The sequence below is a fragment of the Myotis davidii genome, unplaced genomic scaffold (genome assembly GCF_000327345.1).
Source record: "Myotis davidii unplaced genomic scaffold, ASM32734v1 scaffold1471, whole genome shotgun sequence".
Classification (NCBI taxonomy): Eukaryota; Metazoa; Chordata; class Mammalia; order Chiroptera; family Vespertilionidae; genus Myotis; species Myotis davidii.
In genome coordinates, this window is record NW_006284003.1 from 220,575 (window position 1) to 244,133 (window position 23,559).

At 40.2% G+C, this 23,559-nt stretch overlaps 1 protein-coding gene across 1 annotated transcript in view; it reads left to right on the top strand.

Moving 5' to 3' along the window:
• Window positions 1-23,559, top strand: part of FREM1 (FRAS1 related extracellular matrix 1) — a 122,806-nt gene that overhangs the window by 92,278 nt on the left and 6,969 nt on the right. Inside the window, 8 exon segments of the mRNA XM_006754231.2 lie at window positions 2,110-2,239; window positions 4,859-4,931; window positions 11,189-11,338; window positions 12,835-13,073; window positions 13,766-13,813; window positions 14,289-14,453; window positions 14,638-14,766; window positions 15,509-15,624. Of these exon segments, the coding sequence (XP_006754294.1) occupies window positions 2,110-2,239; window positions 4,859-4,931; window positions 11,189-11,338; window positions 12,835-13,073; window positions 13,766-13,813; window positions 14,289-14,453; window positions 14,638-14,766; window positions 15,509-15,624 (1,050 nt within the window).

Below are 23,559 nucleotides of genomic sequence, written 5' to 3' on the forward strand. Positions count from 1 at the left end.
TTCCCAACACCATTTATTGAAGAGACTATCTTGACTCCATTGTATGTTCTTGCCTCCTTTGTCAAATATTAATTGAGCGTATTGGTTGGGCTGATTTCTGGGCTCTCTATTCTATTCCATTGATCTATATGCCTATTCTTGTGCCAGTACCAGGCAGTTTTGAGAACAGTGGCTTTGTAATACATCTTGATATCTGGTATTGATAAGGGATCCTATTTTTATGTTAAAATTGTATGAAGTCCAGCATGCCAGTGACACTACATTTCTACTGATAAATGAACATCAATGCTCATAGAAATTCAAGAACCTCTGCAATCACTCCAGGCTCCCACATCTGTCCTACTGGTCCATGGTCACTGAAGTAGGAGGCAATGCCAGTGCGTTTATTTTGCTAGTGAACTTAATATAGAGGATGTGACTGTGTCACATGCTTGGTGCAAGGACATAAAGGGATTATCAGAGGATAAACTTACTCTCTCATGGAATGGTCCCCAGGAAAACCCAGAGAGCCCGTGAGATCTGAGAACTCACACTCCATCCACATGGTGGCACTCAGAATTTCTACGTCTGCAAGAAAAAAAAATGATTAAAACTATTTAAATCTAGAGGAAAGAGCCTGAATTCAATTGGAAGTTTGAAAATACAGTAAGGCAACCGCTGTGGGTTTTGTAAATGTAGAATGAAAGGGAAATGAATACGACAAAAGCAGTGGGAGTGTGTTCAATGATCATAATGAAGATTGCCTGTCTTATAGATTGCTGAAGGTTACAGGGGAGGGGGGGAAGTAACATGTTTAGAGAGACATATTTGGGCGGAACATTTTAAGTTTTCTAACCTCACAAAGGGAAATATTTCAGGATAAAGATACAATTGTATTTTTCTGCATGAGTTTAAACATAGGAGTCATGAACTTCAGTTGGGGAGAAAAATGGTAGAGGAGGAGGAGAACATTGGCTTCAGATTTATGCGGGAATTTCGTCTCTGCTATTAGGTTTGACACAGCTTTTTGTATTTGAGCTAGTTATTTAATATCTCTTGTGCTCAGTTTTCTTTTCCGAAAAAGAAAAAGAAAAAAAAGGTTCTCTCCATTTGAGGATTAAAGAAAGCTTATATCAAATGGTGGGCTCACTGCATATATTCCGGGGAAAGGTTTAGGTTTACTCTGTTGTTTAGCTGTGTCTGAGCTACATATTAGGATGGCCCTTTTAAATGCATAGATGTGGAAACAGATACTGCTTATAAAACACCTGCACATTCTAATTCTTAGGCACATCCTCAAAGATAACTTGTTATTTAACTGAACCCAAGTTCAGAAAAGGTCTGTGCCGGGAACAATTCTTGGGGTACCGATGGGGAAGGCCAAAGATAGGAGAAAAAAAGGTTTCATATCAGTGTCCTTTGCAAAAGTGAATGTCTCCTTGAACTCCACAACTGCTGGCTCCTCTCCCTTCAGAACACTCAAATTGGAGTTCTCCCCACCCCACCCCCACTTTTCTTTCTTTTCTTTTCTTTTTTCTTTTTGTCATTAATAACTGTGGGAACTCCAACAGTCCGTCCCCCTTTTTTTTTAAACAATGACACTTTCCCGACTATAGAGAGATGCCATTTTAAAAAAATATATATTTTATTGAGTTTTTACAGAGAGGAAGGGAGAGGAATAGAGAGTTAGAAACATTGATGAGAGAGAACATTGATCAGCACATCCCCTACTGGGGATGTGCCCACAACTAAGGTACATGCCCTTGATTGGAATCAAACCTGGGACCCTTCATTCTGCAGGCCAACGCCCTATCCACTGAGCCTAACCGGTTAGGGCCCAACAGTCTTTTAACCTTAATTTCTGCATTTGTAAAATAGAATTCTAATCATTTCTCTGTCTACCTTATAGTGTTGGCAAGAGAGTGTTAAATGAGATGATGTTAGTAGAAGTTTTTTGTGAACTAAAGTGCAGCAGACAAGTGTAAGGATTTCTAGCATGGATTTAGGTTGAGGAACCACTTCCATCACCAGGATGTGCACCCAGGGGTCCATCTCCCTCCCAGCAGAGGACCCCGATCGCCATGTGTATGCACTTCTAATGAGTTTCCCTTTTCTTTTTCTTGCGTGCAGCCTGGAACTGAAGTGGTCTCATATTGAGTGGTCACAGACTGAATATGAGGTCTGTGAGAATGTGGGCATGTTGCCCTTGGAAATTACCAGGAGGGGCTATTCCATGGACTCGGCCTTTGTGAGTGTAAAGGTAACAACTCTAAAATGTACACTGTCAAGCTAAAATGTGGGTTGCTGGGTGATGCCTTTAATTGTTTTCTTAGAAAAAAAACAACAACTCAGAGTCACCAAGGAAATGTTAAATTGTGGAAGTGTCAACAATAGCCTGCTGGTTTTAAGTACAGAATCTCCTTATCCCTCCCTTCTTTATCTGGCTTCATTAGCTCCTAGATAGGATATGTTTAACCCATTCTTAGTTTTTAAATCTGGTCACTAAGTCCTGAAGTTTGTTTCACAAAGATATATCCAACCTAGTGAACTTGGGCCACACTCTGCCTTGGTAAGAAATGTTGTCGGCAAGACAGTCTGTGAGGTGCCCAGAGCCAATGTCAGTCCCCAGATGGCTTTCTCTTAGTATGCACCAGGATCACTTGCTCCAGTCTCAGTGGGGAAGGAAAATCAGGGGAAAAACCTATCTTAAGAGTCCCCAAGTCTTAAATGCAAAATTAAGAGAGCATATTTCCATATAGACGCCCTGGAATAGAAGGAATTTTCAGTAATCCCTTTGGAATTAGTCCACTTGCGATTTCTTTCCATTGACGTGGACCTGGAAACACAGCCCATGGCTTCTGGAATTGAAGGATTTTTTAAGGAGTTGCTCTCCCAATAGCACTGCAAGAGAATGAACGTATGAAAAGCGTTTACATACTGATGACAGCAACCACCTTAACACTCCCCTCCTCCGTCTAATGAAAGGAACACTGGTATTACTAGTAGCTTCTGGGGAAAACGGCATCTCAGTTAAGTCTCAATTACAATCACAAATTCAAATCAGAACCTTGTGCACCTAAATTCTGCCATCTCCAGACTCGGTATTTATCGTTCCTGTGGGCCTCGGTTCTTTGCCCCGGATCTGTGGGTGCTTTGTTGTTGGTAAAACATCAGACAGTGTGGAAGGCCCTGCCATTTTCCAGCAGATTGTTTATGGAAAAGGAAAGAGTCTGCCTGGCTGGTTTTCTCATCGTCCTCTGGTCCTCCGGAGAGAGCACCATATGCTCGAGTCTGGAGATTTGGGCCCCACTACCTCTCCCTTGCCAGGTAGAAAGAACATACGTGGTGTGACAGGGAACCTTGTGTCTACTTAAGTGAATGCACACCATGAACCTGCCAGCTGAGCACGCAGGCCTCTGTCAGACGGCCCTGGGTCCTTCAGGGATGACTCTACCCACGGCCCGGAGCCTGTGCCTCACGCCAGAGCTGATTGGCTACTTGACCAGGAGCCGGGAGAGAGGAAGCGCTTGACCTGGTTCTTTGCCCTGTTTTACATCATGCACCTTCACCGGACGAATTTCTCCAACCACTTTGCCTCAGATCATTCCTCTTCCCACGAAGGCTTCTGTAAGCTCAGTGGTGGTAAATACTAGGTAATTGCACATGCAGGAAGCATGCGGGGATATGCAGCTCCCGGCATATGGTGGGTACAGGTGCACCATGGGCTGCCTCTCCACGGTGAAAGACTTCAGGAGGAGCCCTGGCATTGCAGGCGCAGAGCACGTGGTGTTTGGGAGGCAATATCCTTCTTGAGCAAAATGGTCCCCCTGCAGACCCATTGGCAGGTGGTAGGGCCTTTGATTAGAGATGGAGCTAATGTCTGAGGTCATAGAAAGAAGAATGTTAGAGTTTTTAATCATGCATTTCATTCCGTGGTATCAAGAGACATGTTAACCCACTTTCCTGACCACCTGAAACATCTGAAAAGTGCAAAAGTAGCAGCTGCCAGTGCTTTCCACAGGGTTCTCACAGGAGGGCCTCTCCGTCAGCCAAGGGCACTGTTCTTACCATACATAGTTAGGCTCCCTCCGAGGGAGGGGAAGGCCATGGCTTCAGCGCCCTGAAATCACCCTGGTTTTTAGCTGTAGGTATGGGGAACAGGAGATCAATCAATAGTCTCATTAAATTAGAGCAGTTTTAGCATTGTGTGTGTGTGTGTGTGTGTGTGTGTGTGTGTGTGTGTGTATGTGTGTTTGCAACTTACTTGATAGAGCTTCTCGATTCAAGGTGTAGATTGCCTTTCTGGGGTTGCTCACCAGGTCTCTCCTCCCCACAAAGCCCTCATTCATGTCTGTGAAGAGGGATGGTGTCGTTCAGACAGGAAAATGGAGCAGACTTGCTTTAGTGTATCCAGTCTAAAGGCTCTCAGGGCTCTGGAGCTTGCAGGAGGCCTCAGAGCTGGCTGCACCATCAGCACCAGGGTGTCAGGGGCACCTGTATTTCTTCCCCTCTTCACTCCCTCTCCCCTTCCTCTGAGGCATTATTTTAGAGTAAGGCAGGGATAAAGGGAAGGTAATGAAATAAAATCTTACTCGTAACAAAGAGAAAAGTATTGTTTAAAATCCATGGTACTTTCTCCAATAACTGAATTATTTTTAAAGAAGCAAAAAAAAAAAAGTTTTACTTCCATTGATATTAGTTTATAAAAATGTTAACTTTAGGGAAGATCCATGTAGCTTGGATCAAAAATGGTTTATTATAATAAAAAACACACATGTTATGTTAAAAATATTTTAAGAGTGAGTTTAGTCTAGACTAGAGGTTTCTCTATTACTGAATATTTATTTTTATTAAAAAAGGACATATTTTTCCTTTTTAGGTCAACCAAGTGTCAGCTACAGTTGGAAAAGATTTTACGATGACTCCATCTAAACTGATTCAGTTTGACCCAGGTACGTTTTGTGTCTACAGTTTATTCATGTTTTTGTAAGGAAGTCTAGAGATTTGGGAGAAGACAGAACATTATGCAACTTCAGCCAACTAGAAACTCCTCAGGGAACCGTATCACCAACTCCAAGAGAGATCAGTTTGGACTTGAGGTTTTCCCCCTCACATTTTATTTTATTACAAGTGAATATGTATTTAAAATAAGATCATAAGAGCCCTGGCCGGTGTGGTTCAGTTGGTTGGCCATCATCCCATACACCGAAAGGTCACTGGTTCAATTCCCAGTCGGGGCAGATGCATTGGGTTGTAGGCTCCATCCATGATAGGGGGCGTGTAGGAGGCAGCAGATCTATGTTCTGCTCTCACGTTGATATTCTCTCTCTCCCTTCCTCTCTCTCTCTCTAAAAATCAATTAAAATGTTTTTAAAAAATGAGATGGTAACAAATAGAGAATATAACATAACAAAGAAAACATTTAAATATCCAGAAAAAAAAGGGATGTCACTTTAAAAATAATTTAAAGCCAGGATAATTTAATTGTCTCATCTTTTTCTTTTTCCTTTTTAAAAAATTGCCTCTTATTTTGATGGAAAGTTTCAAAATGTTATATTCCTGTGGATTCCTAAAGGTCATTTCTAAATTATTTCTATTGGAATAGGTTGATAGGAGGACATTCCAAAGGAAATTATTATTTAATTAGATAGCACATATTTAGCATCCAATCTGGGAAAAAATTTTGTTAGGTGCAAAAGGGGATACAAAAATATGCTGCCTGCTCTCCAGGATGTTCTGTCATGTGGGAAGTACAGACATGAAAACAACTCACCCACAGTCCATTGGGACCCAAAGGATGAGTCATTGTTCTGGCTAAAGAAAATCCTGGAATATTTCCCAGAATTCTGAGCAGGTGGAATAAGAAGAAGGGGACTTTCAGTTGAAAGGCAGACAGACACACTTTGGGGGAACTGTGTCTTCAGCACTCAAGCTGGGCCATGCCTTCTCTCCCTGGCGTCCGTAGGTGGGGCAGGCAGCACTCACTCACTGCTCTGCGTGGTTCTCTCTCCTCCGCTGTGCTCTGGATCAGCTGTGCAGGGGCCAATGGCAAAGGCCTGGAGAAGCAGCCAGGACTTCGGGCTTTGTGGTCTCCTGCAGAGGAGGTGGTCTGTGCTCAGAGAACACACCGCAAGTCCAAACTCTTGCTGTTGTCTGCCACGGGCACATGATGTCTATGGCAAAGGCAAAATGAAATGGCTGAAAAAATACCATCAACACTCTGAAACCGATGACTTTCATGTTAAACATAGACAAGAAACGCTTTTCTGCAGCTCATTACTGCAGGAAGCTTGATGTTGGACCACTCTATGCGTTCGCTGGGACTGCCCTAGCGGAGAATCACAAACCGGGTAGCTTAAAAATGGACATTGATTTCCTGCCAGGTCTGAAGGCCAGAAGTTCAAGGACAAAGTTTTGGCAGGTTGATTCCTTCTGAGGGCTGTGAGAGAAAACCTGTTTCATGACTCTCTTCCATGTTCTAGTGGTTTGTAGAATCGTTGTCATGTCCTGGTTTCAGCTGTCTTCATGTCCATATTGGCATCTTCCTCCTATGTGTGTCTCTGCTCAAATCTCCCCCTTTTTTTATGAGACCTTTTTATTTTCAAATCAGGTCACATTCAGAGGTACTGGGAATTAGGACTTCAATATATGGATTTTGGAGTGACAAAATTCAACCTATCACAATGAGCCTTAAGTTTACATGGCAACAGCCCAAATACTATGGTTGGCTTCCCTCCTGTGATATCTAAGTTTCTGACTTGCAAAAGTTTGTCCCATAGGCTGACCACACTTGGTGGGAAGAGCTGTTCCCATCATGTATTTGAGGTTTACCTTCAGGTTGCTGCAGGCTCTCGTGTTTTGGTCAGCCCTCAGGTGAAAGGGTGTGGTGCGTCCGCAGTATGCCCTTTTCGTACTTCATGTTCAGGCAGTCCCAGCATGTCCACTTTTTGAGAGCCAAGAGTCTTTGTCATATGTCGTCTTTATTACTTGAGCTCAGTTTGTCATGAGATTATAAGTGACTTTGGCTCACAGTAGATTTGAGCAGCCACCAGGGGCTCTGTTTGGAACTAGAATGTACCACACTAGAGGACTCTCTGAAAGCTTCTTGCATATTCCACAGGATAAGATAAATGCCCATTTGACTAAAGAGTTTATATGCTGTTTCGAGTAGATACTAATGGTTTCTAGGGGCCCTAAATAGTCATGATTTTAGAACTTTTATAGACTTGTTAAGAAATAAATAAACATATATTATAAATTAAAAAGAAACAATATTTGGTTGTTCATTGTTTAGGACTTATTAGTCATAAACAGTTTCATAACTTCAAGGCTTACTTTAGAGAATTTCAAAACTGTGGTGCATTTATACCATGGAACACTATGTAGAGTAAAAAAGAAGGCTCTCTTACCCTTTGAGACAGCATGCGAGGACCTGGAGAGTATTATGCTAAGTGAAATAAGCCAGTCAGAGAAAGACAAGTATCATTTGACCCACTTATATGTGGAATCTAATGAACAAAATAGATCCAGAGACATAGAAGCATGGAATAGACTGTCGTATCTCAGAAGGAAGGTAGGGATGGGAGGTTGGGTGGGAAGAGATCAACCAAAGAACTTGTAGGCATATAGCATAACCCATGGACACCACAATAGTGTGGTGAAGGCCTGAGGTGGGTGATGAGGGCAGGCTAAAAAGGGTCAATGGGAAAAAAAGGGGACATATGCAATACTTTCAATAATCAAGATTTTTTTTAAAAGACAAAGAAAATAAAGTTTCCCATGTCCACGGGTCCTGTAAATATTTATTTACTCCCACTTGCCAATTCTTGCCTCTTTTGGGCCTGATATCTCCATCCTCACACCCAGCCCTTTGGCCCAAGCAGTCTGTTCATGTCTTTAAAAACAGCAGTCTCCATGATTGGAGAAGAAATTGAGAGTGCAAAATCAAAGACAGTGGGCTATTATAAGGGTACAGAGTTCTTGGGAGGCAGCTGGAGAGAAACTGAGTGATTTTTCAAGGCTAGGGAGCTATACTCAAGTAAGCTTGCCTTGCAGCCATTGGACCAAACCAAAAAAACAAATCCTGACTCCTTTGCATCCGGCTTTTGTGATTAATCTGAGTCAAAGTATACATATTCATAATACAGGGATTGTTTTCCTCAAAAATACGCTCTTAATGGAGACTTCATCACTCCTAAGAGTCAAAATGTTTTCCAAAGGAACAGAGCTCTCATGTGGCATTCGCTGAAAAACGTGGAGAAAATGTCTTCCGATGGTGAAATCTACTTTGCAGGAAACCAGCCAGGAACAGACCTGCTCTGGAAAGTGGAGTACGTCTGCATAAAATGACACCTTCCTCTCCTCCTCCACACCTTTTGTTTTATGGGAACCGGGGGTCAGTTCAAACCTTCTGAAATGGCTTATAATCTCTGTCATTTAACAAATACTTCTCACCTTGAAAGTGGGAAAGGAAGGAAAGAGCCAAAACAAGAAAGTTCTTACTTCCAATCTCATTAACCTAAAAAAGTCAGTCCTATGTGCACACCTGCTCGGCATAGAAACAAAGTGGAAATGCAGGCAAACAAGTCAGAAGCACTTACATGAAACCGGGAATAGTTTTTCTCTAACCATCTGGTTCTACTCCATAAAAAATGTTCTTAAAATAAGAGGACCTTCCATTAGGCTTGGAAATGTTTTTTTCTATTGGATTTTTATTTGAATAGTGCTTAACTCTATGGGCTTTGAGAGTCCAAACAGTTCTCTGAATAGTAAAAATCTTGTATTCATATTTTTTCTTCATTGTCCAGCCTCTCATTTCTTCATGCCAGTTTCATTACAGTTGTTGCCCACATGGTCTCCCAACTTTTAGCCCCTCTGCCTGGGCCCCTAAGTCTTCCCACATCACACTTTCAGTTTCATTTTTTCAAGACATCCATTTTCAAGAGCCTTCCCTGTTGCCTGTGGTGTAAAGTCTGAATCTGGCCATCTAGTCAGTGTCCAGGGCTCTCTGCAGTCTGACTAGAAACTGCCACTGCAGCCTGGCTGGTGTGGTTCAGTGGTTGGGCACTGTCCCATGAACCAGGAGGTCATGGTTTGATTCCCGGTCACGGCACATGCCCGAATTGCAGCTTCCCCCCGCCGCCAGTAGGAGGCATGCAGGAGGCAGCCAATCAATGTTTCTCTCTCATTGATATTTCCATCTCTCTCCCTCTCCCTTCCTCACTCTGAAATTTTTTTAAAAAAAATAACTCCTACTGCAGCCTTATCACCGCTGTTCACCTTGGTGACCTCTCTATTCCTGCAGCTCATCTGCTCAGTGTTCCCTGAGCAAGGCTCTCTTCACTATCTTCCTGCCTCTGCGTTTGTTGTTTTCCCATGTCTTCCCTCTAAATCAGCCGTGGGCAAACTATTGCCTGCGGGCCAGATCCGCCCGTTTGAAATGAATAAAACTATTGAAAACAAAAGACCGTACCCTTTTATGTAATGATGTTTACTTTGAATCTATATTAGTTCACACAAACACTCCATCCATGCTTTTGTTCCGGCCTTCCGGTCCAGTTTAAGAACCCATTGTGGCCCTCGAGTCAAAAACTTTGCCCATCCCTGGTCTAAATCCTTCCTCCCGCCCCCTTCAACTTGAGCCTTTTCAGAGAGGTTTTAAATTCCTTTATGACAGGCTAGCTTAGATGGCACCTCTAGTGTTTCGCATAGCATCTAATGCAAAGGCAAGTACATAATAGAAACAACATAAAATATTTTGATGGGCTGATTTATCATTCCATGTGGTGAGACTTTATATAATATTTTATATTAGAGACTTCAATGTCTATTTTTGCAGACTGTGAAAGTAACTGATTCAAGAACTCAGCTGATATTGAAGACCTAACAAATTAGCTGTCCGCCTGTTTTTTAAAAATAAAATTATTTCAAATGCACTTAATATTTTCCCTTTGAGTGCCGCCAAGAGTAGTGTAAGTTAACAGTTTCATCTTTCCATTGAGCTCGGTTGGGGATTAATGAGCCTTCCATTAGCTCACGAGATCTATATTGAATACCTTCAAGAAGGATGCCGTGGTGCAGATGGCACACTTGGGAGGCACAATCTGAAAACAGTCGGCAAGGAGCAAATACTAGTTCTCAGCAGGCTGGGAATAAAATGCGCAGCTGTAGATGTAGGTGAAATGCGTGGGCATGCAGGCACTTAAATAGCCGATGAGTCAATGATGGAGTAAAGGTTTCAAAACTTAGTCCTAGAGGGTAAACCATAAGTTTATTATCTTTTTTTCCCCCTTCAATTTGAGCCTTTTTTCTTCACTAAACAGTACTGTTTTTTCTTGCTGCCACCACTTTTCTTCTAAATAAACTCAAGAGTCTGTCCTGTGATTCACATCATAGAAACTGGTCAAGATTTACCAGTCTCGGCGGTTTTTTCTAGCTTTCATGGTTTGTGTTTTTGGGTTGCTATGTGTCCCGGACGGCTGGAGATGTGTTTGAAACATCAAAACTGTTTAGTATTAAGTTCACAAAGTTACTGTAAACCAAGCTTGATTGTCACTCCGTCAACAGAGGCAGACAGAAAGAAAACGAAAAACAAATTGGTTTGGTTTGTTTCTAGAACTCCCAGCCCATACACTCTCTCTAGGAGGATATCAAGCTACTGAGTCTGACATCATCACAAAAAGCATTTGCAGGCCAGAAAGATCCCAGGAAGTGGGGTGGCCGATGGAGGCAGCTGTCTTGAGAAATCAATCATTTTTCAAGGGTTCCATGAACAGCACCAAGTACCATCCAATAATCACTTATAACTGTCTGTACCGACCTCTTAAGAGTTTTGAAACTGGTGAGCTTTTAAGATTGCAGTACTTGTTTATTCTTGAGAAGAGGCAGGTTGGGGCGGGGGGGTGGGGGGCGGTGGAATGAAATCTTGGCTCTCATCTACTAACCATTTTTGTGTGCATCCCTTGCAAAATGCAGCTTACTTTTTTTGTTACAGTGTTTGCATTTAAATGAAATCATCATTGTCCGGGAACAAATGTGGTCTTTTAATATGATTTGGGAGAACAGCAGGACTTCAGGGAGTTGGGAGCCGTACAATGGCTCACTCAGGCCACTGCCGCGGAGCTGGAGACATGTTAATTAATATATTTCTCTGACATCTAGGTGATTGAAATGGCAATTAAAGAGTAATTAAAATGTTTACTTCTTGTAGGAATGTCAACTAAGATGTGGAATATAGCAATTACCTATGACGGATTAGAGGAAGATGATGAGGCCTTTGAAGTCATTCTGAACTCCCCCGTGAATGCGGTTCTTGGCACAAAGACAAAAGCTGCAGTGAAAATTTTGGACTCAAAAGGAGGTATTCTTTTTGATCCTCATCTTGAAATCAGAAGCGGTCCTCGCGCTGTGGCTGCTTGCTTTCAACAGCCAGTGTGCCTGATAACGCCTTCACATCAAAATGCTTAATTTCTTGTCAAGAAAGCCGAACCTCGGTGGTGGTGCGGGCCCTTTATTCTGCTCTCTGCTTCATGCGGTGTTCCTCCCGCTAAGAACTGTGGTTTCAGAAAAGCAACAAGTCAGTGCCATAGTTCCTTGTGTTTTTTTTTCTTCCCCTACCCGTTTGTTGTTCTCACCGAGGGGGAAACAATGTTGGTGAGAATCTGTGGACAATTATTTTCCCTCCGGGTTTGGAGGGCTGTAATTATCTTTCTCTGTTAAAGAGAGCTCTTACAGCCGAAAATCGGAGCCCCCACCGGAGTGTGACCAGGGAAGGCCTAAAAGAGGAAGGAATGGGAGAAAAATAGACATAAAGGTGCAGCTGGCTTGGGGATTCAGGAGCAGCTGGAGAACATGAATGAATAACCTTGGGTTGCAGAGCCAAATGGGTCCTGGGTAGTAGATGCTAAAAAACAACCTGTGAACTAAATAAAACAAAGATCCACCAAAGTTTCTGGTGCTTTGATTTTTTTCCCCTGCCAAATACCTTCTTATTTGTCTATTTTGCCTTTGACAACTGTCCAGTTACCATGCTAGCTCGTAGTCCTATGTTTTTAGACCTGTTATGCACTATGATTCATATGTTTTCCTTACTTTAAATCTATTATTTCCTCTTCTTTTGTCATCCTATAATAAAAATAGATATTATCATCTTTCTCTTATAATACTCATATTTCCACATCTCTCCCCACCACCTTTCCTCACCAGATTCATATCTTTTTCAGTAGAATTTTCTGATCACATTAAGTCTGTAAAATACATGAAGCACACACTTTTCACATGAAGTCTAACATATCCAGATGCGAGTTCTGGATTTAGATTCTTTTCACGCTACTTGGCGATGTTTCCAATAGAAGTCACCCCATTAAGACTTATTAGACCTTTGCTCTGTAGCAGATGAATGTTAATTTTTGTAACTGTGACTTGATTTCACTGCTATCATCACACAATTCCAATTTCTTTCTCTAGGAGATTGGGAAAAGGGTGATCACTTCATGGAGTAAGGCTTGATCAGTGGCTACACCTGATGTATTGAGGAGAGCTATAACAAGGAACAGAAGTGAGGCCCTTAGTGTACAAGTAGGATTCTAAAACCACAACAATGATTTTCATTTGTGGTTTGTGAAATCAATTTCATCTCTTTGCAATCTCCCTGTAGATGGGCTGGTGGGCCTGGCTTTCCTGGATGGAAACTGATGAGGAGTAAAGGATTTTCTGGCAAATGGCAAAAAGGCAACATCTGGTGGGGAAACCATCCGTCTGGGTGTCATGACAAGCTGCTGCAGGGGCTGTGTCGATGTGGTCACTTATCTGTTTGTGTAAATGAATGAACTGACCTGCAGTCTTGCCTGCCTCCAGGACGGTGCCATCCTTCAAATTCCTTCAACCCGGACAAGCACCACGCGTGGAAAAAGGGCTCTTGGCACCCGCCGTCCCCAGGGTCTTCCTTCCCCACCATTTCTGGTTCCTTTCATCTGGAACGAAGACCTCTTCCATCTTCCAAGCGGCCAGCAGTCACCAGGGGAGACACCCCACGGGGCTTTGATTCTACAGATGTTTATGGAATGAGGCTTAGAAGCCGAGGGAATGGCAAAACAGTAAGCGTGGGGACCTCCTGGGATTGGATGTGTGGGGTACATATTAAAAAATCAAAAGATATTCACGACTATTGCTAAGCATGGAGGAAACTATTTTGGTTCTTCTAGTGAGTGGGGACCATGGTTCCTTGCACAATCATGCAGGGTCTTTTGTGTACAAATGGCACAATGCTGTCCCACTTCATTAATTATGCTAATTGAGGTGATAGACATACGGGCTCATCCATATAATTTCTGCTTTGGTTTCTTTTGTAATCAAGAAGTGACCAGTGACCCTGGAGCAGAATGAGATTAAGCAATCTGCTTGAGTGTGGGGGGAAACCATGGCTTGGACCTTATTTGCACAGCAGTCTAATCAGGCACACATTCATTAGTGTGTGTGCGTGTGTGTGTGTTTGAGAGAGAGAGTGTGTGTGTGCGTGTTTCCTTGGATGGCGTACACTATAGATATACCAACAAAATAAGGATGATTTTCCTCCCTAACTGGGGCTATGAATATATGAATCAACATTGATAAGCTGCGATTAGGTTTGGTGATTTTTAAAATTCCAGTGATTGGAACATGGAAAATCTTGAGAAAGATGTTTTAACATTTTCCAGACATTAACAAGATCTGACTGGAAAGGTTTTAACCTGTTGCTAACTATTATTCCAGCCAATGTTGTTTATATTTTGTTCTCTGTTGGTCTTAGGTCCGTCCATCCTCTGTTTACAGAAATGGAACAGACATTATCTATAATGTAAGCATAGTCTGAGAGAATCGCTAAATTTCTTGTGTTTATGGATGCAAAATAGTAATCTATTTTTCACATCTTATATTAATTTCTCTTAAACACCTGGTTTGATGTTTGTCCTGGAAGCTTGGGTGGTCAGGAAAAAAAAACACCTTTTAGCTTTTATGCAATTTTTTTTAAGTTTGCTTCTCTGTTTTTAATAATCTTTTACAATAACAGAAATAAACATGTCAAATACTTATATAGCACTTGCTTTATCACACATTATTTTCACAAAAGATCTTTGAGGAAGATAAAATTATTATAGCTGTTTTATTTTTTTAAATTTGTATACTGTTACTCAATTCTTTGAAAGTCTCTGTTTTTTATCTTTTTTAATTAAAACTTTTTTTTTGAATGGCTCATTTTTACAACAAATATTTCTGTTTGCTACCATGGTGTTTATTTTTTTTTCTGAACTGTTGTGTATTGATTTTCTCAGTATCATGGAATAGTTTCTCTGCAACTGGAGGATGACAGTTCCCCAGTTCACAGAAGGAAGACCAAGGTGCCCATTATTAGTCGGCCACAAAAGACAATTAAAGCGGCAGAAGGACCTCAAGCAGATAAGGTGGAATCCACAACCCACTCACACTTCCCCAGACAGGTATGGGAATCTTCTTACTCCCTATTCACCTTACAACGAGCTGTTTCCTGGGCCATAAAATAGCCTTCAAGTTCGGGGATAGTTTACTCAACACAAATGCTACTCAACAAATGAGGACCTAAAGGGGGTGAGTATGCAATCAGCATCCATTAAGTCAAATCTCAATGGCCTTTCTTTCCCACAGAGCCATTTGCCCTCATTCCCAAAGAACTGCACGCTGGAATTGAACGGACTCTTCCATTTTGAAGAAAGCCTCCAAAAGCTGTATAAGTGCGATGGGATCGTCTGGAAAGCCTGGAGCCCCCAAACCAAGGTGGGACACAGGCTGAGCAGTGTGCCCTGTGATAAGTAACAAAGGGAATGATTTGTCAACTCATGCTACGTCTGCCTGCTCTCATTGAACTTTGAAGGAGAAGAGGGGAAAATTAGCCTAAGTAGCATTTTAAAAATCACAAAATATATTAGTTATATTGATGCAATTTAAAAAGGGGTATTTAAATCACAAAAACACATTAGTTATATCAATACAATTTTAGAATTTGAGAAGAGGAGAATACATTCATTATATCACTACAATTTAAAGAAGCACTTGTTGCCTGGCTGGCATGGGTTAGTGGTTGAGAGTCAACCTATGAACCAAGAAGTCACGGTTTGATTCCTGGTCGTGGCATATGCCTGGGTTGCGGGCTCAATCCCCGGTGGGCAGTGTGCAGGAGGGAGCCAATCAATGATTCTCTCTCATCATTGATGTTTCTATCTCTCTCTCCCTCTCCCTTGCTCTCTGAAATCAATAACAATACATTAAACAAAGAAGCATTTATCAGAATATCAAAGGTATAAACATTTGATATTGCTAAGTGAAACACTGCTAACTTTAGTCATGTTTTCTGTAGGAAGCCATTGCATTTCTGAAGGTGGAGAATTGGGATTAGGGCTGACCTTCTTTCTGGTGACCAAACTAATCTAATCAAGGGACTCCTGGGATGCTTTTTGCTGAGAATAGACTCTCTAGATTGAAAGACCATTGTGATGTGAACACAGACACTGTTTTCCAGGAGGTGGGAGACGAGTCCTGTCCAGCCGGGTGGCATCCTCACTCAGGATACTGCCACTCCCTGATCACAGCACCGAGAGGCTCATGGAACACAGCTGCCCGAGCTTGCTGGGAACAGTAAGAAATCTTGTATATTTGACTGATGTTTTTGTTTCTGCTGTCTTTTTATTTTTTTCATGGAATCACAGGGTTGCTTCATCACTCAAGTGTTGTCTAATACCTACCTGGCTTTGTTTTAGGAGCGCAGAGAGAGTTCTGTAGTTCAGGAGGGATTTGGGACTGACCTTGGATGTAGCTTTTTCATGGTAAAACAGTGACATTGCCACATAACTATTGTCTCGCCTCTCTGTCTCAATCTCTTGGAGAAGGTCAGAAGGAGCTCTTCTGAGTCAGCAGCATTGCGGCTCTATCATTTTTTAATTAAATAAGAATTCCTGCGTATTGATTTGAAACTCTGTAGCAATGAAAGGTCTGATAGCTTCAGACCTAGGACTCTGTAAGAGACACTGATGATTATGAAACCAGACAAGTCGGACAAAGGGTCACTGGGTAATGGAGCACTCAATGAAGGATGATTTGTGGTCAAATAATGACATCAAAATTTGCCTCATCCAGGAAGACTTTAAAAATCATAAATATCGCTGACCCTCCTTTTTAGCCTACCTGGATATTATCCAAAACAATGCAATTAGACTGATATGCCCTATGGCTGGAAATTGAGACTAGAGAAGTCCCTGGTGAATATCAGTCAAATCTTGCACGTTATCAAATTTAAAAAGTTATGCTCTCTAAACACTCTAGTAAAAAAAAAAAAAAAAAAAAAAAAAAAAAAGAAAGGGAAAACCACCTTTGGGAAAAACCAATCTCAACTTATATATATGATGAAGATCTTGAATCTTGGAAATACAAACAACTCCTACAAATAAATTACAAAAAGACATCCTGCTAAAAAAAAAAAGTAACTAATGACTTGGAGACTTCACAAAAGAAGGTATACAATTGATCATTAGGCACATGAAAAAGTGCTCACCACCATTAGACATGGGGAAATGCACATTAAAATCACAATACCACTTTTTCACACCCACTAGAATAGTTAAAATCACAAAGACAGACAATACCACGTGTTATAGACCAAATGGAATTCTAATGATTGTTGGAGGATGTATAAAATAGCGGAACTACTTTGTAGAACTGTGTGGCAGGTTTTTTACAACTTACATGCATCTACCCTCTGACCTAGCAATTCTACTCCTTCAGATTTACCTAAAAGGAATAAAAATATATGTTAAAATAAAAAAGTTCACAACAATTTCATATCAGTCTCGTTCATAATAATAGTTTGGGTCATTTGTCTTTTTTGTTATTGATTTATAGGAGTTCTTTATATTTTCTCTTTCAAAAGGCAATACTGTAGTTTCTTTTTGATAAATCTCTATATATAAAAGCCTAAGCAACCTTTACGATGGAACAACTGCAATGACCGGTCGCTATGATGAACACTGACCTCCAGGGGGCAGATGTTCAATGCAGGAGCTGCCCCCAGCCCACAGGCCCTGATTGCCAATGGGGCCTGCCAGCCAAACTCCTGTTCCCTCCCCCTGGCTATGGCCAGCAAGCCCCCGGGCTGGGACAGGGAACCAGGGGTGGATGGCGGCAGATGCGACCCCTTTCCCAGGGGGGCTAGGGCCGGCTCCCTCCTTGGGGCTGGCAGCCAACCTCCTGGGTCCCTCCCCCTGTTCCTCACCCCAACCAGCAGGTCCCAATCACCCAATTGGGCTGGGCCCCAGGCTGGGACAGGGAACCAGGGCCGGGTGGTGAGGGAAGGAAGAGGTGGGGAGACTGGGAATCTGATTGGCCCTGATCGCCAGCCAGGCCTAGGGACCCCACCTGTGCACAAATTTCATGCACTGGGCCTCTAGTTATTTTATAAACAATAAATGGAATGAACTTCTGAAACCTCCAGTGATGTGGATAAATCTCAAAAACATTATGTAGAGAGGAAGCAACCCAACAGAAAAGAATACATATTGTGTGCTTACATTTAAATAAGAGAAAAACAACTAATCTATTAGGTGGTGTTAGAAATAAAACAAAACAAAACAATTATCTCTGGCAGGAATTCTGGGGTGACAGGAAAATAGATGAGGCTCTAAATGTTCTATGTTTTGGTCTGGGTGGTTGTTACATGGATATATACCATTGTCAAAAATTATCAAATTAAATATTTTAAAATGTATGCATTTTATTGTGTGGACATTATACTTAGATTTTAAAAACAGTTAATAGAATATTTTAACAGTATATTTAAAAACTGGCCAAATCAACCATCCCTGTTTTCACACTGATGTATTTCATGTCCTAAGTATAAGCAAAGGCAAAATAGAGTTTAGTCAGTGGCTTTCATGTCTTTGTTGATGTTGGTGGTATACAATAATTTAAATTTTTAAAAAAATTCTATGAATATTCTTTAATGACATATATTCCCATAATATTATATGTTAAAGAACAATTAAGACATTTTCCACCAAAATAACCAAATGTCCTTGTTGCTGTGTGTCGTTGACTTGGCTCTGGCTCTGGCGTCTATAAGAATGAGTGATGTCTACACACCCTGCCCTCAGCAGCCCTGCTCAGCTCCTGTAGACTCATGCCTATGGCTTCTTTTATGGAGCCAACCCATCTCATATTGGGTCTGTCTCTTTTCCTGCTGCCTTCTCTTTTCTCCAGCATTATTATCTTTTCCAAAGAACCCTGTCCTCTTACGATGTGCCCGAAGAGGGACAGCTTCAGTTTTGTCATGTTTGCCTACAGTGATGTTTCAGGCTGCATTTCTATAGGACTCGTTTGTTCATCTTTCTGGTGGTCCAGGGTCTGGATGTCCTGCTTTTATTTAATGTTTGTCTTAGAAATAGTGGAATAAGTCTAGTTTACTCCTTAAGGACAGAGCTTTGATGTGTAATCAAAGCTTTCTGAATTAGCAAGGATGAGATTACAGTGTTATAGAGGGGAAAGAGAATAGTTTCTCTACTGACAAAAATGAGGGCAACTGCAGAAGAGCAGTTTCTGCTGGGATTTATTGGTGAAATATGATGCACAAAGCAACAGAACCCCCAAAACCTCAAGTTTGCAAATAGCCTTATTGTTCATCTTCCAGGGGTTTTCGAATGACAGTGCTCTGATCAGGAATCGAACTGTGGCCTCTTGCTAGGTCAGTGCTCAACCACTGAGCCACATTGGCTGAGCTGGAACTCTGGTGATCTTAATGAGGCTTTACTTGATCCTTAATGTTATGAGAAAAATAAAGGCATCTATTGAGTGTTATCTTTCCATGCACTCATCCATGTTGGCATGAGGTCACCAACGGCCTCTTCTTTGAAGGACTAGTCTTTATTCTGAGGTTATGATCCTCTAGCTTTTGGGTGTCAAAAATTATTTCTATGGCAACTTGTAGTAATATTGCTGATAGTTTCATGTTGACAACCCTACATTTGTCCTCCAATACTTCTGTTTATTTTATTTTATTGATCCCTCTAATTATAGCTTGATTTGAATGATGAGTAAGACTAGTTATAAAGGGGTTCTTCATATACCTATTACTATTACACAGTTCACTTAACCCAGTAATAAAATAAAAGCCCAGATTAATGTAAAAGCCTTTCTACTTCCTCCTGCACTTGCTCTACGATTTCAGCTATAACTTGGTTTGAAGCACCTTTGCATCACGACCCTTTTACACTGACCTTGTTCTTCATGCTTCTTTGCCAATAACACCTTACTTTTAGATTACCTTTTATTGAATTCTTTCACATATATGAGCTTATTTGACCCTCCCATCACTTCAGTGAGGAAAGCAGGTATTATTGTTTACATGTTACAGATAAAACAAAGAGGTTCAGGGGAGAAAAATAACTTGCTTGTGGTTATACAAGCAAATAAATGGGAGAGAGAGAGAGGATTTTTTATAAATTTGTTATTATACTCTCAAAAATAGTTTCATAATTATAGGGGATATCTCATCTCAGGTGTATTGATAAGGACACTGATTTTAACTTTAACTTTGTAATGGGCTAATCTAAATCAGGCTTTCAAAATTATATGTTAATCATTTTATATCACAGCAAAGACATATTAGGGTTTTTTTAAATTAAATTATGAATACTAAGTTTTCTTTGGGTTAGAATCAAAACAACCTCTTGGTGCAAACCTAAGGAAGATACAATCAAGTTCTGAGTTTATAGGTTCATTCATTCAGTAATTATTTATTTGGACACTTACTGTAGACCAGATCACACTTTTTTAAAAAATATATTTTATTGATTTTTTACAGAGAGGAAGGCAGAGGGATAGAGAGTTAGAAACATCGATGAGAGAGAAACATCGATCAGCTGCCTCCTGCACATCCCCCACTGGGGAAGTGCCCACAACCCAGGTACATGCCCTTGACCGGAATCGAACCCAGGACCTTTCAGTCTGCAGGCCGACACTCTATCCACTGAGCCAAACCGGTTTCGGCCAGATCACACTTTTAAATATTATCCCCCAGTATTGACCCCACAACCCAATAACTAAATTATTCCTCATTCATTTATGAGCTTCAGATGTATAGACACCATAACTCTTCATGTGGCAACTCCTTGCACCCTGCATTTTACATCAGTAAAATTGTCATACAATCCTGATAATTTCCTCCCACATAACTCTTCCCAGAAAGCTCCTTTAAGAATGTAGAAGTCACTGAATTTAAATGACAGAATTTATCTTTCATTGAGTTGATGTCTTACTATAGATTGAATTAAAAAGTTCTTTGAGCCTAAATGTAACCATAGGGCTTACAAGCAATATGTGTTGATTGCATATATAAAAATATTAATGGTATTTAAAAACAATATAAATAGGTAGATATTTTGTTCTGCAATAAACTATTATAAAATCTATTATAATGATGTAAAATTCCCATCTCTCCTATTAATTCAAGGAGATTAGTGATATATCTAGCAAATCAAACACAAAATAAGCAGTGTCAGAACTAATTTGTTCATGTTTTGAGGTTATTTTAATAAACTCTGGTCTCAGAATTGTTTTCAGCTGTAGGACTGTTCCTTATTTTTAGATGTAAGATTCAGAAGCTTTCAGAACAAGAAAAAGCTTTTAGGGGCAAGTAGAGTTTCTATTTTTATAAAGTGACGATATATCTATCAGTTATGTAAAAAATTTTTTTGAATTACATATTATCTATTCATCATATTGGTCCAGAAATTAAAACATCTATCAAATACCATTTCTCATAGTTTTCCAGGATGTATAAGAGAGGCAAAGAAGATATATATGGTTTACAGTTTTTAAAATATTATAAAAAACTTCTGATTTGAAAATTTTAATTGAAAGAATGGGTATGAATGTTTGATCTGATTTTATTGGTATGGTACTTTAATATGCATTTTATTTCAGAAGGACAAGAATGATTACCCCAAGAATAGTTAATACTAGTTACAGGCATTTCAGAAAGTGTCTAGCTGCAGATAAAAAGCAAACTAAGAGAAAAATGAAAGATCTCCAAATCCCTTTGGATTAGTCATTCTAAGAGGAACATTTTTGGAAGCAAGGGCAACTCCTCAGTACAATTTTTCTCTGAACCCCAATTTCTCCCTTACCATTCAACATGTTTTCACTCACTGTGGGCCTCCCTGCTTTCCTTCCCCTATTCCTTTCAGGTTCATTTTCTTCATTTTTTTTTCTCCAACCCATATGCCTTGGAAAATGGTATTCCTCTGGGAATTATCAACTCTTTCTGCAATGTGAAATTATAATTTCAACATTTTATAACCTCATGTTTTCTTTCTTATAAAATATGTTTATGAGATGGTTTTAAATTCTATAATTAGAATTAATAAGCACCTAGTATGTCTTTGAGTTGGTCTCAGGGACCATTATTCAATTTCAGGCTATGTTTCCCCGGCTGCCTTGCTACTTGGAGGTCCTTTATAGCGGGTCATTTACAGCACCCATGTTTCAAGAAGAACAGCCAATTTTACTTCATCCCTTGTCCCTAATCAGATCACTAGCTCAAGTCAATCTTTATCTCCAATCTCCTTCCCCCCCCACTGGTGGTTTATTATTTTTCTAACCCAGAGGAGCCAGACTGCTAGATTGGGTATTTCTTGAATTTACATATTGTAATCTCATCTGCTCATTTCCTTAGGTAGTCATTGTACATTTGATAATTCTATTATTATAGATCATTATCTTTCAACCCATCTTGTTTTTCCACAGGAGTGTCTGGAACCCCTGCTGACATAGTCTTAAAGAGTTACTCTGAAATATGTCCATGCTTAATCAAAAAGTATCAAAAAAGTAGATGTGTGTTTCTGTAACTAGAAAAATTAAGGTTTCTGTTTTAAATACTACACTTTGAATGATTCAAAATTTCAAAGCTGTCAAAAGATTTATTTGCATGTAGATCTCTGTATTTTATTTTTGTTTCTCTCTGTATATGTAGTTATCTATCTCATATCTATCATACTTTATGTATGTAAGCATCAAAGGAATGATATTTTTATAAAATAATCAACATTCAAATGCCTAACTATTTTTTTATGAATAACTATGGTCTCACATTTTATCTATCCTAAACACAGCTATTTTCTCATCTTGATCTTTTAGGACTTTTTGCTTCTCAGCTATTTTCTCATCTTGATCTTTTAAGACTTTATGCTTCTCAGAGTCAAAAAGGGAATGAAACTTGCACTTGACCAGCTAAAATGGATTTTATAGGCTCTTTTAAAGATAATTTCAAGAATCTTAAAGCAGGGGGAGGTGCTAAATACAACTTGTTGCTTCCTGATGGTGAAGATGAGGCTGAAGTTACATCTATAAGGGAGTTAGAGTCAGAGGAGAAAGTGGAAGCCAGGCCTCCCATACTCTGTCCAATATACCATGTAGCCTGAGGAAGTCCCTCAAGCCTTCCTTCAGCCTATACTTAACACACTCTTAATGTTCTGTGTCCTAGCTCTCATCACATTAGAATTACCACATTGGATGTGAGGGGTCTGGGAAAAGGTGTGCTTTCATATCAGCTGAACTGTCAGACAGGAGCTGACAGTAAATAATGACATCAGAGACAAGTCACAAAACCCAAATCCAGATGCCTTAGGCCATTCAGAAAAGGAGTAAAGAGCCTTATGTATCTCAGAAGGTCTAGAAGTACCACTGCATTATAAAACAGTAAAGGACTGGCATTGGTGGGGGAAAAGCATTAAGAAATGGCTTAATTATGTTCACTATATGTGATCTGGAAAAACAAAGAAATGGATCTGAAGTTTGGAAAGATATAAGCAAATTGAATAAAATTCAATTCAACTATTTTCTATTGCCACACTTGTTTTTACTTTTTAATATATCACTTGATATTAACCAGGCAAGAAGATCATGGTTACTTTGTTTCTTGTTGGAAACTTTCTGTTCTAGAAAAAGAAGAAAATAATTACCTATTAGCTTTTTACTTGAAGCATCTTAAAAGAGCTCTTAATGAGCACTGCTGGGGAATTAGACACAATCAAATATTGCTTATAGGAATAGTTCAGCTAGCTGCAAAAGTAATTCACAAAGAATTGTGCCAGTTAGAATGTCTATCATCAAAAAGATGAGATAAGTTCTGGCAAGGATATGGAGAAAAGGAAATCCTTGTGCACTTTTGGTAGAATTGTAAATTAGTGCAGCCACTGTGGAAAACAGTATGGAAGTTCCTCAAAAAATTAAAAATAGAGCTACCATATGATTAAGCAATTCGACTTCTGGGAATACATCTGAAGGAGATGAAAACACTATATTGAAGAGATATCTGCACCCTCATGCTCATAGCAGCAGCCATAAAAAAGGACATCTTGCTATTGGTTTCACATGCATGAATCTTGAGGGCATTAAGTGAGACAGAGAAAGACAAGTATTGTATGATCTCACTTATAAGTAGACTCTAAACAACAACAAAGAAATCATAGAAAAAGTGACCAGATTTGTGGCTACCAGAGGTGGGGGATGTGGGGGGGGGGAATT